A 20060-nucleotide genomic window follows, 5' to 3' on the forward strand; every position below is an offset into this window, starting at 1 on the left:
GATGTACTTCCTTTTTCTCAGCTGGCACTGTATAGACAGAGCCATGTATGCTGCTGAGGCATAGGCAGGTTAGAGAGGGGCAGGCAGCCTCTGGCCAGGCCAACAAGGAGCCATGGATCCGTCAGCTATCTTTCTAAAATATTGAGACTCAAGTAACTTTGAGCTGTGCTTAAAATCAGGGAAAGAGCTGTCTGTGCAGTGCACAGGAGCCTGGATAGGAAAGTGAACCCTTTCACAGTTGATGATAGATACCATAACCTATGACGATTCTACCTACCCAATCCGTGTCTGCTGGCCCTGTGACACCAGGATGGCTGTGTGACTGTGGCAGCACGGTTACTGATAGAGGTGTCCTATCCTCACCAACTCTGGCTGTGAAAGGGTCCTGAATTGTTAATGCACCGCCCAGCTGCCCAATCACAGAGCCACATGCCTGGCTGAGTTCACAAGCTACAGGAGAAGCCGGACAGCAGAAGAGCATTGTACTCTGCGGTGCCTCAGTTCTCCCTATGGATCCCAAAAGGCAGGCACCACCAGGACTCTTCACTTAGACAAGGAAGCTGCAGCATGGAGCACTTTAGTGACTGTTGGTCATTGCTATGTGGTTCCTATGTGGCATGGCCGGCACTCAACCCGGGCTCCAGCTTTCTGTTCCTACATGCTATGCCAAAACCATCCCAATTTCCTGTAAAGTCAGCTTCTGGGTGACCCTGACAACACGACTCTATTCAAGTTGACACTTGTCCTCAACTGCAATCAGCCTTATGCCAGTCACAGGTTTTGCCCCAGCAGACTGTAGACACAAAAGGACAGGACCAGGCTGTCCTAGTTCCATGGGTTCCCCTCAGAACAGTCATGGCTTTCATGAATAGACTCATATACAAATGCCATTCATACTGGATTTGATGGCAGCTTCCAGAAGCCAGTGTTCTACCACAGAAGCTGCTGAGGGTCGGGGCGTACTCCAGCCCTTGCCCTGGAGACAGACCTCTTCACTTCTCACAGTACACAGCACACCTTGCCTATCTCTAATTTTAGACCTCAGTTTTTAACTGTATCAACAAACATTTTCCTAGCTGTAAGCATGGCTCCCTACACTGTTTCCCCAGCCTTTGTTCCGGCAGCACACAGACGCTTGTCAGCCAGAGCTCTCAGATGGTGCCAGGCACCGGTCTGTCCTGGCTCCCAAGGCCGATCTTTAACACCCCCATACCTGCTGCTCTGCTCAGACCACTTGGAGCTGGAGCTGAAGTACGAGTCCTCTGGGTCCTCCTGGTACTTCCTCCTCGGCTTTGCCAGTGTGGGCGACTCCTGCTCAATGGTCTGCATGTCTGAAGTCACCGAGTGGGAGATGCCACTTGAAAGGACAGAGTAAAACAGGAATTATTACATCACTGGCTTCCTAAAGGCTTTCCGTCCTACCAAATGAAAGGATCTTTTGAGCACACTCTGAACAAACACAAGAAGACCAGGAGGGCTGGGAGCTCAGTTTGAACTTTGGAAACTGGAAGCCATTGTGAGGGCTGGGCTGCCAGGAAGATAGCCGCATGCAAAGAGTGTGCCCGTGGCGAACAATCCGGTGCACACTTCATGGAGACTCACACCTATTTTATTCTCTCCAAGAACCATGTGTGCCACTTGTCACCACCACACACGCACTTGTGCGCGCATACACACACACACACACACACACACACACACACACACAAAACCCTGTCTCATATAGCCTAGGTTAGCCTTGCTATATAGCCTAGGCTGGCCTTAAAGTTCCTGATCTTCCTGCCTCTGCCTCCTGAGAGCTAGGATTTGAGGGACAAGCCACTAAGCTTCAACCCATTCCCTATTGATTGGTTGTTTTGAGGCAACAAGCACCCTTGGGCGCAGAATGGCCTTGAGTGGATCCCCAGCCTTGGTCTCCAGCCCAGGGCTTGGTGCACGCTGCACCCATGAAGCTCCAGCCTTCGCCATACTGTACTAAATAGCTCAGCAAAGCAAATGGCGAGGAAGTGGAGAGTACTGAGGAAATGAGCCCCGGGGCCGACCCTTCACTGTGAGCAGACTGCCCCGGGCCCTGCAGACCCTACCTCCTGCAGCTTCCAAAGCCCATGCCCAGCCGCTCGGCTTCCACCTTCTTCTGGCCACTCAGGTTCAGTCTTTCATCTTTCTTCCTGCTGATTTCCAGATCCTTGTAGGCCAGTCGCAAGGACGAAACACTGCCGGGGAAAGCACACCCTTTTAGCCCAGCTTCAAACACTGTGGCCTTGCATTGAAATCACAGGCAGTCTGGAGACTGTAACTCCTGCTTCAGCTCCAGACAAGGGCTTTCCAGTCTCTCAAACACAAGCTCAGGTCTCTCTTACCTCCCCACAGGGTCCTCCCTCAGCCTGACATCAGAGGACACTTCCCTGGGACACACCAGTGCAGGAGGATAGTCCTCCTTATCCGTGTTGTTTAAGAAGAACATATGGGAGCTACCACCGATAACTCCACCTCCAGGTGCCCTCTTTTGACCTTGGAAGGCACCTCTGCAAGAACACGCAAACTCCCACATATAGATAGACAGCATACATCCAATTAATTCTTTTTAATTAAAAAATGAAACTATATCTAAAGTTGATTTCATAAACATATAATCATTAGTTGCATTTCAAATAATTTCCTGTAGGTGTCTTTATGTATCACACTTCTGAGAGCATTTAAATGGATAGTCACTACCTATCCAGCCAAGGTCTTTAGCTTTAAAACCATTTATTAGGTGCTAGAGAGATGGCTCAGTGGTTAAGAGCACTGACTGCTCTTCCAGAGGTCCTGAATTCAATTTCCAGCAACCACATGGTGGTTTATAACCATTTGTAATGGGATCTGATGCCCTCTTCTGGCTCGCAGGTGTACATGCAGACAGAGCATTCATAAACAAACAAATCTAAAAACACTGAAAAAAGGAAACATTTATTAGGCTGGGCATGGTGGCACACACCTTGAATCCCAGCACACAGGAGGTAGATCTCTGAGTTTGGTCTAGAGAGTGAGTTCCAGGACAGCCAGGGCTACACAGAGAAACCCAACTATTTTATTATTATTGTGTGTACACATGTTCTGGGGGGGGTGCAGTTGGGGGTATATATATGTCATGGTGTGTATGTGTGTGAGTGTGTGTATCTGTCTCTGTCTCTCTCTGTGTGTTATAGATCAGAAGACAACTTGTGGAGTCACCTCTCTCCTGGGGATTGGACTCAGGTTATCAGCCTGCACAGCAAGCACCTTAACCTGCTGAGCCATCCCACCAGCCCGCCATAGTGTGAGCACTGCCAGCTGTACTCTTATTTGGAAGGTGTGTGCACACTGCCCTTGCTCTGCCTGCAGCAGCAGGAACAGCGGTATGCAGCAAGTGATGCCACTGCCGTGGGAAGTGACAATCCACCTACCATCTGCTTCCCAAAGCCCTGGACAGTGCCAGGACCCCTCACCAAAAAGGCCCTGTTAGAACCTGAGGCAAAGGTGACTCCTGTGGCGTAGCAGGGAAGACAATGTCTTTCTCGGGAAACTATAGCTGGTTTTGATCTTTGCTTCTTGTAACAAGACATGGGATTTCTTGGGTTAGCTCTGACCCGGCAGGTGTCTTTTTTCTTTAACTCTCTTAGTATCGTTTTCCTTAGCAAACCAACGGTGAAACATCAGGTGTCTTTAGCATCACTACCTGATCAAACTGTGGCACCAGACCCTCTGGAGACAACAGAAGAGCTATGAAGACCATGGTGAGGTCCTCTTAGTACTCCTGACATGGGACTGTCCTGGCTCTCAGGGATGCTCTCCTCTCTGTTAAGGTTGGGCTGTCAGATGCTCAGAAGCAGGCAGCGTAGCCAGCCAGGATGAGGCACTGCCAAGGCCTTTAGCTTTGCAGTGTGACAGTGCCGGGCCTGCCGCCTGCTCCAATGACCCCTCAACTGTAACTTCATAATCACTAGAAACCTCAGCTTCCAGAACAGCACCCTCACTTGCTCCAAGGGGTGAGACAGTACAGCGCTGTACAGCACTGACGGTGGTCAATCACATGACGTCCTGGAGAAAGGCAACAAAGTTGCCAATTGGGTTCCCAAGTAAATCACTCTTTCCCAGAGGCTTCCTGCATGGCTGGCAAAGCCTCTACCCACAAGCTACAAGCCAAGCCCTTGTATCAATGTGTTTTCAGTGAATCCTAATGGCACATGGAAGGTGGGTGTAGCCAGCATCCCATGCTACTCTCCCTGTGTCCTGCCTCTCCAACCACCTGACCACACAAAGGAGGGCGTGGGCGCTTCTCAAGGCTCTTGTTGGCACCAGGCTTCTGACTTTACCTCAAGCCCCAGCAGCACAGGCTTTCCAACAGCCAAGCTAACCTGCCTCTGTCCAGGTCAGAAACCAATGAAAAGAGAGAAATTCAAGTCAATTCTCTGTTCCTATGATAGAGAAAGTCTGTCTACACAGGTTAGTGCTGCCCCTGGTGTTCTGAGAGCTGAACAGGGAAATAACAACTTTGAACCATCTGGGCTTACCCTCTAAGTTTCACTCAGCAAACCATCATTAGCACTAATGGGAACAAGTTACACTGGCCAAGCACCCACTGTGTGCTGGTCACACTGATTGAACGCCTACTGTGCTCCAGGTACTGTTGTCAGAATTTCAATAAATGTCATCTAAGTTGAACCTTGAACGAACCTCACAAAATAGGGTTATTTCCCTCATTATACATCGGACTACAATTCCAGCTAAAGCAGATAAAAAACACATGAAGACAAGAGACGCTCAGAAGACAATCCATGTAGAAACAAGACTCTATGGAAGAGAGTCTACAAAGAAACAAGATTCCACAGGAGACAGTCCACACAGAAACAGGACACCACTGAAGACAGTCCACACAGAAACAAAACATCACAGGAGACAGACTACACAGAAACAAGCACCACAGAAGATAGTTCACACAGAAACAGGACATCGCCAAAGATGGTCTACACAGAACCAAGACTCCACAGAAGACAGTCCTCACAGAACCAAGACTCTAGGGAGGACAGTCCATACAGAAACAGTCTTTACAGAAGATACTCCACACAGAAACAATCACCACAAAAGAAAGTCCACAGAGAAACAGGACATTCCAGAAGACAGCCCACACAGAAACAGGACATTACAGGAGACAGCCCACACAGAAACAAGCAACATAGAAGACAGTTCACAGAGAAACAAGACTTCATAGAGGACACTCCACACAGGAACAAAACATCACAGGAGACAGTCCACACAGAAACAAGCAGTGGAGAAGACAGTCCATACAGAAACAAGACTCTGCAGAAGACAGTCTACATAAAACCAAGACTCCATAGAAGATACTCCACACAGAAACAATCACCACAGAAGATAGTTCACACAAAACCAAAATATCATATAAGACAATCCACACAGAAAGAAGACACCACAGGAGACACTCCATACAGAAACAAGGTTTTACAGGAGACATTCCACACACCAACAAGGCTCCATGGAAGACAGTCCACACAAAAGCAAGATTCCATGGAAGACACTCCACACAAAAGCAAGATTCCATGGAAGACACTCCACACAGAAATACGATTTTACAGGAGGCCGTCCACACAGAAACAAGACTCCAGGGAAGACAGTCCACACAGAAACAGAACATCACAGGGGTCAATCCACACGGGAACAAGCAGCATAGAAGACAGTCTATTCAGAAACAAGACTCCACAGAAGACAGTATACATAAAACCAAGACTCTATAGAAGATACTCCACACAGAAACAATCACTACAGAAGACAGTCCACACAAAAACAGGATATCAAAAAAGATGGTCCACACAGAAAGAAGACTCTACAGACACTAGTCCACACAGAAATAAGACTCCACAGAAGATAGTCCACACAGAAACAAGACTCCACAGAAGACGGTCCACACAAAAACAAGACACCACAGAAAACAGTCCACATAAAAATGAGACTCCCTGGAAGACAGTTTACATAGAAACAAGACTCCACAGAAGACAGTCTTCACAGAAACAAGACCCCATGAAAGACAGTCCATATAAAAACAAGACTCCTCAGAAGATAGTCTACACAGAAACAAAACATCCCAGGAAACAGTCCTCACAGAAACAAAGCTCTAGGGAAGACAGTCTACACAGAAGCAGAACATCACAGGAGACAATCTACATTGACACAAACAGCACAGAAAACAGTCCCTACAGAAACAAGACTCCACAGAAGAGAGTCCACATGAAACCAGGACTCTATAGAAGATACTCCACACAGAAACAATCACCACAGAAGACAGTCCACACAAAAGTAGAACATCACAGAAGACAGTTCACAAAGAAAGAAGACTCTACAGACACTAGTCCACACAGAAATAAGACTCCACAGAAGATAGTCCACACAGAAACAAGACTCCACAGAAAATGTCCTACACAGAAACAATTACCACAAAAATTAGTTCACACACAAACAGAACACCACAGAAAACAGTCCACACAAACACAGGACATCACAGAAGACAGTCCCCACAGACACAGGACATCACAGAAGACAGTCCACACAAAACCAGAACATCACAGAAGGTGGTCCTCACAGAGAGAAGACTCTTCAGGAGACAGTCCATATAGAAATGAGTCACCACGGAAAACAGTCCACACAGAAGTAAGACTCCACAAAAGACAGTCCACACAAAAACGGGACTCCACAAAAGACATTCCACACAGAAACAAGACTTCACAGAAGGTAGTCTTCACAAAAACGAGACTCCATGGAAGACAGTCTATACAGAAACAAGACTCTTCAGAAGACAGTCTATACAGAAACAAGACTCCAGGGAAGACAATCCACACAGAAACAAGACTCCATGGAAGACAGTCTACACAGAAACAAGATGCCATGGAAAACAGCCTACACAGAATCAGGACTCCATGGAAGACAGGCTACACACAAGCAAGACTCCATGGAAGACAGTCTACACAGAAACAGGACGCCATGGAAAACAGCCTACACAGAAACAGGACTCCAGGGAAGACAGTCCACACACAAACAAGACTCTATGGAAGACAGTCTACACAGAAACAAGACTCTTCAGAAGACAGTCTATACAGAAAGAAGACTCCATGGAAGACAGTCTACACACAAGCAAGACTCCATGGAAGACAGTCTACACAGAAACAAGACTCCAGGGAAGACCGTCTACACAGAAACAAGACTCCAGGGAAGACAGTCCACACAGAAACAAGACTCCATAAAAGACAGTCTACACAGAAAGAAGATTCCACAGAAGACAGTCCACACAGAGACAAGAATCCAAAGAAGACAGTCTATACAAAAACAAGACTCTATGGAAGACCGTCTACACAGAAACAAGACTCTTCGGAAGATAGTCTACACAGAGACAGGATTCCATGGGAGGTAGTTTACAGAAAAACAGTGCACAGAAGATGGTCCAGCGCAGCTCCCTGGATAAAAGGGAAAGAGGCTGCTGAGTATGACAGCCTGAGTTGATCCCTGGGTCCCAAACGATAGACAGAAAATCTACTCCTGCATGTCCTTTGACCTCCACACATGCAGTGACTCTAAGTATGTGTGTGTATGCACATACAAATAAATAAATTTTTAAAAAGTAAACAAACAAAAAAACCCCACAAGGTCCTGCTGTCTTTCCCTCTGCTTTGGCAATACCATCTGCCCCATCAGCCTCTACCTCTGTAATCTTGATGAATGTTTCCTGTGGGGAGAATCATACCCTATGCACTTTTGTGTGTGGCTTCTTTGCATAAACTTTCCAAGTCCAGCCATGTATTCATTCTTTTCATAGCTCCATCAAATTGCACTGTGAGGACCCACCAGGTCCTTAGTCACCAGGAGACAACATTGAGGCTCCTTTACTCTGCCCATCGGGGCTCATGCTGCGATGCTCTCCAACTGAGTTACTGCCTGAGCCTCATTGCTTTCCCATTGCTACTAATAATGTTGCAATCACTTGTGTTCTACTAGCATCCCTGACAGTCTCTCTGTGTGAGCCCTTCTGCATGCTAGGTACACACTGTGCCACTAGCCCAGTGGTTCTCAGCCTTCCCAACACTGCTACCTTTCATACAGTTCTTCATGTTACAGTGACCCCCGAACTTTAAAATTATTTTTGTTGCTACTTCATAACTGTAATTTTGCTACTGTTATGAATTGCAATGTAAATATCTATGTTCTATAATGATCTTAAGCGATCCCCGTGAAACTCCCAAAGGAGTTGTGACAAAAGCCATCTAGGAAAGGCTATGGCAAGCAAGTGAGTTTCCTGGAGATGACCCACCATTTTGCATGGCTGCAATGGGTGTGCTCTGAGATGCAGGTTCCCCAGAGACTTCACCCCAGGATTGCTTCTCAGTGCTGAGATGCCTTTGTTACCACAATTATATAGCCTGGGCATCAGCTCACCCTGTTGGACAAATTTCCTACAGATCAACATGCAGATGTAGTTTCATGTAGTAATGCTGTGCAGACGAATTGATGATTTCATAATTCCTGATAATGATTTTATAGAACTCCTAAATTGATACAAGTAATCTCAAGCCCCCTATAGAATAAAAGCTCCAAGAAGAGCTCTGTAAACCCTCATATGCCATGGGCTAATTGCACTAGGGGAAGAAAACGGGCTTGGAACAGATTTATGATCAAGGAAAACATCCCTCCTAGGTCAGGAATGAGGCCACTGTCTGGTAACTAAAGGTCATGAGCTGGGAATGGGCAATCTATTGTAGGTGCAAGGGCAGAAAATAAAAGACTGACTAGTTTATCTCTATAAAACTTCGAAATGACTTGTCTCTTGACAAAACTGTGCTAACTTGTGACAAAAACTATTGCTTTAAACTTATAATGAACTTATGGAGCAAGACAATAAGGAATGTTCAGTCAAGTGCTAGTCATAATGGAAAGACATGTAAAAATTCTGCTGTAACTCCCTAAACCTTATTGATCTATGACATGAACTATTGTGGTTTTCTTTGTTTTTTGTTTTTTTCGAGACAGGTTTCTCTGTGTAGCCCTGGCTGTCCTGGAACTCACTTTGAGACCAGACTGGCCTCGAACTCAGAAATCCGCCTGCCTCTGCCTCCCAAGTGCTGGGATTAAAGGTGTGAGCCACCATGCCCAGCAAACTATTGCTTTATACTTACTATGAACTTATGGAATTTAAAAGTGCTTAGAAAACCATGTGATCAATTATCTTGAGAAGGTATAAAAACTAAGGACAACAATAAAGTTAGCAGTGTAGCCCTTTTCCTGCTTCATCCAGTGTGCCTGTGTCTGTGTGTGTGCCTGACTTACCTACCCACTTTCTTTTGTCTTTTCTTTTTTTTTTTTTTTCTTTTTCTTTTCTTTTCTTTTTTTTTTTTTTTTTTTTTGTTGATGTTGTTTTTTTGTTGTTTTTGAGACAAGGTTTCTCTGTATAGCCCTGGCTGTCCTGGAACTCACTTTGTAGACCAGGCTGGCCTCGAACTCAGAAATCCATCTGCTTCTGCCTCCCAAGTGCTGGGATTAAAGGTGTGCGCCACCACGCTCGGCTAAATATCATTTATTTAATGTATATGAGTACATCGTAGCTGTCTTCAAACACACCAGATCCCATTACAGATGATTATGAGTCACCATGTAGTGGCTGGGAATTGAACTCAGGACCTCTGGAAGAGCAGTCAGTGCTCCTAACTGCTGAGCTATCTCGCTAGGTCTCTTTCTTTTCTTTCTCTCTGGCTCACTAAGAGTTAAGGAGCTCCAGGCCTCTCACCTGGTCAGCGCTCTCCCATGAGTCAAAGAGAAAAGAGCCCAGGTAACTAAGTGTCTGCTTCTCAATGCCTCGCAGTGGTCTCAGGAGGTAACCGCCTCAAGACATCAGCTTTTGGCCCCAGAATAGCAAGAGAGAGTTAATGGCCAGGACATCAGCCTCTGGTCTGCCTTCTGCACCCCACCTCAGTACCTGACTGTTGGGGTGGCTCTGGAGGGGAACACTGCACTAGCCTGTCTTTTCTGTTACAGTTGTCTTCCTGGGTCAGAAGTGGCATTTCCCTGACATTATGTCCCATCTGCTCTTCCTGCCCATGGCTCCCCCAAGGACCACTGCTGTTCCCCAGAGCCACCAGTCCTGTCCTTTCCAACACACATGCCTGTATGACACAAATTCTCATGAAACTACACCCTGTATAGCACACTCACCAAAAATTCAAGGTATTTGGAAAACAAACCAAGTCAAGGCATAGACAGCTCTCCCTGCTAAGGTGTGTTAGAGAAAGCAAATGTCGCTTACATAGACTCCTCCTTTGGGGCACCCCTGGCAAGGTCTTCCTGCTCCTTCCTCTTATCCACAGCCTGAGCTTGCTTTTCGATCTCAGTGAAGGATGTATTTGTCAGTTTCTGGGCTCCCAAGCTTCCTTTTTTGGCTCCAAGCTGAAAGATAAATAAGATTTGATTCTATCTTGGGCAGTTAAGAGCTGTACCTGCAGCTATGTACTCTGAGGTCCGTGTGAGCTGCCTGGCCTGTGACAAGCATTTAGTCCTCTCTGCTCTTCGAGGCTGGCAGTGTCCTTAGCACAGTACAGAGGAGAAAGAATGAGGCCCGTGGAGGTCACTGACTCAAGGAGTTAGCCAGGACCACCTAGTGAGGTGTGGCTGGAGTGGGTGAGGGACAGTGTGGGAAAGTGAGGGTGCCTCCACCCCAAGCCCTGCCCCCAGGAATGACAGTGCAGAGCACTGCCTTAATGGAAAATGATTCATAAATCCACTCTCTCTGATGCTCACACGCACCGATGGCCTTCAGAATCACAAGCAGGAGAAAACAAGGTGAAATATGCTGGATTGGCTGGTTTTGTGTCAACTTGACACAAGTTAAGAGTCATCAGAGAAGAAAGAGTCTCAGTTGAGGAAATGCCTCTATGAGATCCAGCTGGTAGGCATTTTCTCAATTACTGATCAATAGGGGAGGGCCCAGCCCATTCTGGGTGGGGCCACCCCTGGCCTGGAAGTCCTGGAATTCTCTAAGAAAGCAGGCTGAGCAGGCCAGGGGAAGCAAGCTGGTAAGCAACACTTGCTCCTCCATGGCCTCTGCATCAGTTCCTGCCTCTGGGTTCCCGCTGTGTTTGAGTCCCTGTCCTGACTTCCTTCAATACTACCAGAAATATGGAAGTGTAAGCTGAATAAACCCTTTCCTCCCCAACTTGCTTTTTGGTCATGGTGTTTCATTGTGGCAATAGAAACCCTGACTAAGACACATACATTCTATAAAATACTAATTATAATTTAACTAATCTCATTGAATGAAAAAAGCCATTAATTATATATGGCTCAAAATAAATGAGAGTAATGTTCTCAATTGTTTTATTTTTCAGACAGCGTCTCACTGTGTAGCCCTGGCTCTCTCTGACTCCCAAGCACGGGGACCAAAGGTGTGCGCCACCACCACTCTGGCTAATGAAAGTCAGTACCATATACAATGAATCTACTCCAGTTTTAAAAAAAACCAACAACATTATGAACTAACCAGTACTCGGGAGCGCTTGTCTTTAGCTGCATATGTATCAAAAGATGGCCTAGTCGGCCATCACATGCAAAGAGAGGCCCATTGGACTTGCAAACTTTATATGCCCCAGTACAGGGGAACGCCAGGGCCAAAAAGGGGGAGTGGGTGGGTAGGGGATTGGGGGGGGTATGGGGGACCTTTGGGATAGCATTGAAAATGTAAACGAGGAAAATACCTAATTTAAAAAAAAAACACAGGAGAAAGCACATTTCTAGTTCAAGAGCCAAACTCCTGTGTGTTTTTATATAACATGATACTTACTCCTTTTTTTGCTTGATTTGGCTTCTTTTTTATAATCGATGAAACCTCTGCTAAAAAAAAAAAATTCAAGTCAGATCTGTAGAAACCATAAGTGGCTCCCCTGCTGGAGTGAGTGGTATAAATGTGCCTTGTTTGTTTGAGGTCTGCGTGTTCTCAGGCTGGGGCGTTGTCAGCAGTGTCGGGGTAAAAGCCATGCTGCACCCCGAGTCACAGCAGCCTTCTCTGCTCAACACCACACTGGAGTCTGAGCTCCCGGGAGGCGCTTCTCCACAGCAGTTTAAAAACGCTCTTCTGTGAGATAGTTCAGGAGGAGAGGGGCTTGCTGCCAAGCCTGGTCACCTGACTTTGATCCCAGGGACCCATGTGGTGGGCTCCCGCAAGCTGTCCTCTGACCTCCACACATGCCAGGATACGTATCCCTCCACAGATAAATCAAATGCAATACAATATTTTTTAAAAAGGAATCATCTCTCCTATTCAATTATATGCATCAAAAACTTCAAGCATGGCTGCCACCAGGTGAGAAGGGGCGCGGGCCTGGGTCCAGCCCTCCAATGCTTACTGGACTGCTCGGCAGAGGGGGCATCTGGCTGCATGCAAACCTGTGTACATCTGTGTGCTTGGTACTGACAAGGGCCAGAGGGAGGCATCAGACCGTCTGAGAGCAGGCTCACAGATGGTTGTGAGCGCTCAGCCTGGGAACTGAACTCGGGTCCTCTGCAAGAGCAGTCAGTGCTCTTCCCCACTGTGCCATCTCTCTGGCCCTGTTACTGTGGTTTCTTTGGATCCCTTTTCTGCTGCTTGTGACCTCTTGGTTTCTACTCCCATCTTGAGCCCCGTTTGCTCTCCCTGTGCGGCCACAGGAAGCACTGTCACACCACATGCCATCTAAGCTCTGTCCAGCTGTGGTTCCAGCTACATTCAGTGACAGTTTCTGGCAACCTCTGTCATTTGCTCCCAGATGGAGACTGCCAGGGGGTGACATTGATAGCCTGGCACCCTACCAGCTTCAATCTTCAGATCACACCTACCCTGATTAAATACCACAGCTCCCTGGCCCCAGTGTGGACAGTTCCATTCCTCTATACAGCCTTACAAAGTTGACGAGGTGACTACAGTGTCTGTGGACAGTAGGGATCCCAGGGCTGTGCTGTGTGTGCCAGGATGTGACAAGTCCCACTCCTGACAAGAACCTTTCTTCTACTCCAATGCCCCAATGACCAGGTAACAACTGTGTCTTGTTTGTCTTTGATTCTTTCTTTAAAAAAAGATTTTGGTGCTGGGGACTGAACCCAGAACCTAAGAAATACTAATATAATAAGCAAGCACACTACTGCTGGACTATGTTCATGGTTCTAAGTTTCTTTGTGTGTGTTTTTGTTGCTAGGGTTAGATCACAGGGCCTTATACATGTTAGGCAAGTGCTCTGTCACCAAATTATTGTCACACATTCTTATTGTCATCTTCATCATCACTGTCACCACCACCTCCATCACCATTATCACCACCATCACTACCATCACCATCACCACCACCTCCACCACCTCCCCCACCACTGTTAGGTCTCAAGATCTCAGGCTGTTCATATGTCTAGAAAGGAGCTCAAATGGGACTACAGGATTTTTGGAGTTCAGATAAAAGCCAGCATAAAACTAATCCCCATATGCCAAAAGGAGTCATTTTCCTTACTTCTGGCAGAAGGGACACATGGCCCATCCACTGACATATACCTGTGTCTGCATATGAAAGCCCAGGTAGGGCCTCCAGGCTCCCTCAGTTCCTCAAGTACCTGTTAGACATTTCTGAGCCTCTACCCCATCTCCCCTCTGACTCCTGCGTCTGTATTATCCCCACCCCAGGCTCAATACACTGACTGGCTCTGGTTTTCTTGCCTTTTGCTCTCCCCCTGTGCATGAGTCTCCCTTTTCTTGCAGATAGCTCTGGCCATGTCCAGTCTGTTTCTTTTCCACGCTGTTCTGGACTCTTCCAGATGTCTCGGGTGTTCTCTTGTTCTTATTTATAAGACCTTTCCCTTAACCAAACCGTGGAGCACTCATGGCCATTCTTTACTGCACCCCTTGCATACACCACCACGGCCACCACCACCATCACCGCCACCGCCACCATCTCCTCCTCATCTTTCTTTTTTTTTTTTTTTTAAGATTTATTTTATTAATATATGTAAGTACACTGTAGCTGTCTTCAGACACTCCAGAAGAGGGAGTCAGATCTTGTTGTGGATGGTTGTGAGCCACCATGTGGTTGCTGGGATTTGAACTCTGGACCTTCGGAAGAGCAGTCGGGTGCTCTTACCCACTGAGCCATCTCACCAGCCCCCTCCTCATCTTTCTCCACTTCCTCCTCCTCCTCCTCCTCCTCCATTATATCCTTACCCCTTCATTGTCATGACCACCACCACTGCTCTGTGGCACTGGCAATCAATGCCAGCTGCAGCACAGGCAGGAGCTCAACCACTGAGGTATAATCAGCTCCTTAAAATCGCAGCCCAGCACTGCGTGGCACTAACTCATGGGCTACACTGTGCTTACTGACTAATGCACAGACCTTGCCATCAGCCTCTGAAACACAGGAAGCATCCTGTCGTTCAGTAGCCACCTCTTTTCCACCAAGACCTTCTTATCAACATTTGTAAAATGTCACAGAAATACACACTGTGTAGAGCTTCTTTAAATTGTCACTTTCTGCATCATTTTCAGTCAACAGTTATACATCCTGGTTTTAGAATTATGTTTTAGTGGCCTGGAAAGAATAAAACCTTGGGCTGGGGGTAGAGCTCAGCGGTAGAGCCCTTGCTTAGTATACATAAAGCCCTGGTTCCACTCCAATACACATGTGTGTACATACACACACACACACACACACACACACACACACACACACAGAGGCACGCACCTCTATGGTTGGGGAAAAAGCATGTAAATCCCCCACTGTAGCCCTGAGGATATACTAGCTCGGGAAATCAGTTGTGAAGGATGGCCAGGTGTGAAAATGACCAGGTTTGAAGAATGCCCAGATGTGAAGTCAGGTGTGAAGGATGGCCAGGTGTGAAGAATGCCCAGGTGTGACGTCAGCTGTGAAGGATCCCCATGTGTGAAGTCAGGTGTGACGGATGCCCAGGTGTGAAGTCAGGTGTGAAGGATGCCCAGGTGTGAAGAATGCCCAGATGTGAAGAATGCCCAGGTGTGAAGTCAGGTGTGAAGGATGCCCAGGTGTGAAGTCAGGTGGGAGGATGCCCACAGGGAACTCTATCTCCATTGCTCTGCTTTAGACTCCTTCTGCATCTGTTTCCCAACTCTGAGGAGTCTGACAAGTCTGATGAAAATAACCAGAAGGTTTAGTTATTTTCCGTTGATGTGGCTACATGGAAAAGCAGCTTTGCCTGGTAAAACTCAGGAACGGGTTCTATCAGGAAGTTGGACCACTTTAGGAACTGAGACAGATGCAGAATCAAAGATGGACCCAGGGCCCTGAGCATATTACCTGGTGCAGCCTTTCCAGGGGTGTTCAGACCTTCCACGCTTGGCCCTTGTCCTGGCCCACCTGAAAGTGTGAAATGCTGATGTTAATGTAGAAAACACTCTTGGCAAATCCTCTTCCACATGGCTTCTGTGTTTCCACCTTACCAGGTCAGTCCCCGTGCTGTGCAGCTCCATGGTCTAGTCCATCATTACAGCTGTTTATGGTGCACATGCCAAGCCGGTGCTCTCACTGAGCTACAACCCCACTCCTCAGCATCAGTAAGACATAATTACCAGGGAAACCAGGCTGCCTGAGCTCAGAGTGCTGGGATTAAAGGTGTGAGCCACCATGTGGACCTTATTATTTTGTTTTGTTTGTTTTTTGAGTCAGGGTTTCTCTGTGTAGCCCTCGCTGTCCTAGAACTCACTCTGTAAACCAGGCTGGCCTCAAACTTAACAGATATGCCTGCCTCCTGAATGCTAGGATTAAAGGTGTGTGCCACCATGTTCACTTTTTTTTTAAGATTTATTTATTATATCTAAGTATACTGTAGCTGTCTGTCTTCAGACACACCAGAAGAGGGCATCAGGTTGTGAACCACCATGTGGTTGCTGGGATTTGAACTCAGGACCTTTGGAAGAACAGTCAGTGCTCTTAACCTCTGAGCCATCTCTCTAGCCCCCCATGTTCACTTTTAAAATACATTTTTCTTTTAGGTTGACAGAATAATATGTACTTATGAGACAAACTGTAATACTTCAACACATGTGTACAGTGTGCAGTGGTCATGTATCATATCAAACACCGCCACCTCTCTCTGGGAGACATATCTGAAAGATCTCTGCTATTAGGCAATCAATGCTAACAGCTTTAAGCATGTTAAGATGCTGCAAAGCATGGCAGTCATTCCCCTATCCAACTAGACCCCTGGCTCTGTCACCTCCCTCCCCATGAGCCTTGTCATAAGCAATTTGACTTAGAAGTGCTGTAAGCACTCTGTGCTGGTGTCCTCCTGCAGCTGCAGCCCCAGGAGGTGGAAGCAGGACACCAGAAGTCCACACTCATCCTCAGCAATAGAGCATGCGTGAGAAAACCTGAGCGATAGGGGTCCAGAGAGAGAGAGAGAGAGAGAGAGAGAGAGAGAGAGCAAGAGCGAGTGAGCTACTAAATGCAAATGCATTTTTAAAACATTGGTTTTATAGAATGAAATTTAGTGGGTTTTTTTTTTTAAATATCATGGTTTATATTTTGCTTTGTTCTTGGTTTTGTTTTTTGAGACAGGTGGTTTTTTTTTCTTTCAATAATACCATTCACTGTCCTGTTTTGTAATTGTTTTGGACAGAGTTTCATATAGCTTGGGCCAGCCTTGAACTCCCTATGTAGCCAAGGATGGCACTAAACCCTGATCTTCCTGCCTTTACCGAAGTGCTGAGACAGAAGACATGTGCCACCACTCTGGACTCAGTTTACAGTGAGGCACTGTTTTACTAAGGGCACATGGACAACATACTCCCCTCCACGGGGACACATGTCACATGCAACCCACATTATCTCCAGAACAAGGCATACTGTGCTAGGCCAGAGACAAAGTACAGCTGTGCTGGGCGTGGCCAATGGCAGCACCTGGAGCTGCATCTCCAGGAGAGAAGGCATGATGGGAATGGGGGAAGATGCCAGGTGGACTCCTGCCTTCCTCCAAGGTGGCTCAATCACAGGATGCGAAAAAGAAACCCACAGGTTGTAAGCCATGGATGAAAAGCAGCCACCGACTGTCCACTGCTCTCCCAGGAAACAGAGATCTGCACTGAGGCCTCTGGAGCCGCTCTCTCCTAACACCCTTCCCATGACAGACAGCACTGACTTCAAGTCATTGCAGACACTAACTGTGTCCCCAAGCCAAGGGCTGGTACTGAGCCTCCACAAGCCAGCGTGTGTCCTTCCTGTTTTCCACATCCCAAGTTCACTGCTTGGCTGTCAAAGTACATTTTATTGTTAATTTACTAAAACATTTCGGCCTATAAAAGATACTCAGTTTTAAAACAGAAGGGGCAGCTATGCACACCACTTAGGTCATTTCTAATGCATATGTGATTGACAACATATTTACAATAGATGCACAGCCGGGTGTGGCAGGGCACACCTGTAACCTAAGCACTCAGGAGGCAGAGCGGGGAGGATCAAGAGTTCAGCTATCCTCAGCAACCTCGTGAATTTCCGGACAGTCTGGGCTACGTGAGACTCTGCCTCAAAAACCAATAAATAAATACAGTTCTACAATACATATAATAAGTATGTGTGACTTATTAACTGTGAAATATTTATTACTTTTAAAACTGAAATATTACCAGGCATGGGAGTGCAATGCCTTTAATCTCAGCATTGCTAAGGCACAGGCAAATGGAGCTCTGCAAATTCACGGCCAGCCTGGTCTACATAGAGAGTTCTAGGCCAGTTAGGGCTACACAAGGAGACAATGCGTAAAACAAAACAAAAACAACAAAACAACCAACCAACCAAACAAACACAACTAGATTTGGAAAAGAATCCTGAAATCTTGTTTTCCAGTTATAAAAGTCCACACTTCGGTACTAGATCATTGAAGCAGAAACTAGTTTTGTTTTGTTTTTGTTTTTTCGAGACAGGGTTTCTCTGTGTAGACCAGCCTGTCCTGCAACTCACTTTGTAGACCAGGCTGGCCTCGAACTCAGAAATCAGCCTGCCTCTGCCTCCCAAGTGCTGGGATTAAAGGCGTGCGCCACCATGCCCGGCAGAAACTAGTAATCCAGCTGTCCTCTAGTTAACACCTTAGTGGGGGCCTTCTAGAAAGCCTCCTGAGTCCATGGGCTAACACAACAGGTTTCTATGGTAACTACAGCAGTTTCATCTTGACCAGGAGACCACAGGACATTGCTCTAGAGTTACTCCACAGACTTACCTTCATGTTTTTCTGGAGTGGTTTCCAAGCCCCACGGTGTTGAAGAGGCTGACTCTGGCTGTGCGGATGCCTGCATAGCACCACTGACCTGCAGCAGGTGAGAGAAGCCATTAGCTGGCAGGAAAGCAAGGACTCCCCACTAAGGCAAACCAGCATGGGGGTGGGAGGATGTTAGCAGTGCAGGGCCTCTTCTGAGCATGGGTATCTGTCCTCAGCCCCGCCTCAATATTCACACACACTCTCTCTCTCTCTCCCTCTCTCCCTCTCTCTCTCTCTCTCTCTCTCACCCTTTTTTATTTGTTTTGAGACAGTCTCATGAACCTCAGACTGGCCTAGAACTTGGTATTGTGGCAGAAGATGACCCTGAACTTCTGCTTTTTCTCCTTTTACCTGCCCAATGACTACAGATTGGATTACAGATGACCAAGACCTAGTGTATGCAGTGTTGGGGTGGGGATAGAACCCAGGTCCCCATGCTTGTTCTAGCCAGTATGTGACCAACTGAACTACATTCCCAGGCTCCTCCCTTCTAGGGAATAAATCTTGGAATTGTTGTTGTTGTTTTGAGATACGATCTTGCTTATGTAGCCCTGGCCAGCCAGCCTCAAACTCACTTTATAGACTACGCTGGCCCCAAGCCTACAGAGTTCTGTTTGCTTTTGCTTCCTTAGTGCTGGGCTTAAAGGTGTGCACTGCCACACACAGCTGGAATAATTTCAATTTATGGAAAACTGGTCTAGTCCACACAGAACATTTCTATGCACCCAGCCTCCTCTGGCATTAAAATGCCTTGCACACCTGTCAGAGTGGGAAACTGTTACAGATGCAGCTCCCCTCGGCATGCAGGGCTCTGCAGGGCTCCAACCTTCCTCCCTTCAAGGTTTGGGGACTCTGGGGCGAGGAGCTCACCTGCCCCTGTAGCTTGCGACCATTTCTCATGGCCTTGAAACTTTTGAAGGGCGCTGTCCAGTGCTTTGTAGCCGCCTGCTGGTTCTTTCCTTGCCTGTGCCAATGGGACTCGACACTGGAGACAGTCCCCTGACCCTGGTAAGGTAATGTGGGCCAGTTCCCTTCCTTTCTGGTCTTGGGAAGTACCCCCCTGTAGGACCTGCCAGCTGAGCTCCACTTCCTAAGGACTCCCACACACACTTTAGGATCTGTGAGAAAGACCGGCCCTGCCCCCATCCACTCTGTTCTCAAGAGAGGTCACTGACCCCCTGGGTGGTAGCCCAGCACTGAGGCTGTGGTTCAGGCTGCCCAGCTCTGACCAGTGGGAGGCCCTGAGAACTGCCTGAGTCCTGTGGACACAGCTGGCCCGTTCTCTCCCCGCACCTCACTTCCTAGTTCTAGCTAGAACTAGATTCTAGTTTCTAGTTCCAGATGGTCTGCACATGTGGCCCAGAAACCTCAGTGGCTGTTTTCTACAGGTAGTCCTGGCTCCTCTGCTAGAAGACGGGAATTAGAAACCAGCATCTTAGGGGCTGGAGAGAGACGACTCAGTGGTTAGCAGTACTGGTTGCCCCTACAGAGGACTCAGGTTTGGTTCCAACATCCACACCAGGCACAGCTCATGACTACTTGGAACTCCAGCTCCAGGGGATGTGATGTCCTCTGCTGGCTTCTGCAGGCACCAAGCACGCACACACTGTACACACGCACACACAGACACATAAACACATAAGTCTTTAGAAAGCCAGGCCAGGTGCTAGAAGTGCTTGCTGAGCTAGGTTGTCACTATCTCTGTATTCTTGGGGTTGGGGTGCGGGGAGGCTGGGTGACATGTGTGTCCTGATGCAC

At 47.3% G+C, this 20060-nt stretch overlaps 1 protein-coding gene across 4 annotated transcripts in view; it reads right to left on the bottom strand.

Annotated features, from left to right (window-relative positions):
• Window positions 1-20060, bottom strand: part of Arfgap3 (ADP-ribosylation factor GTPase activating protein 3) — a 50637-nt gene that overhangs the window by 12517 nt on the left and 18060 nt on the right. For 2 of the 4 annotated variants that reach the window (XM_006521254.4, NM_001357756.1), the window contains exons 6-11: window positions 18264-18351; window positions 15350-15409; window positions 11849-11898; window positions 10319-10458; window positions 2085-2213; window positions 1214-1357 (exon numbers count right to left, since the gene is read on the bottom strand). In XM_006521254.4, the coding sequence (XP_006521317.2) occupies window positions 1214-1357; window positions 2085-2213; window positions 10319-10458; window positions 11849-11898; window positions 15350-15409; window positions 18264-18351 (611 nt within the window). The remainder of the gene's footprint in view (window positions 1-1213; window positions 1358-2084; window positions 2214-10318; window positions 10459-11848; window positions 11899-15349; window positions 15410-18263; window positions 18352-20060) is intronic. The other 2 variants (NM_001357757.1, NM_025445.4) reach the window with 1 other exon arrangement.

The sequence above is a fragment of the Mus musculus genome, chromosome 15, assembly GCF_000001635.26.
Source record: "Mus musculus strain C57BL/6J chromosome 15, GRCm38.p6 C57BL/6J".
NCBI classification, from domain to species: domain Eukaryota; kingdom Metazoa; phylum Chordata; class Mammalia; order Rodentia; family Muridae; genus Mus; species Mus musculus.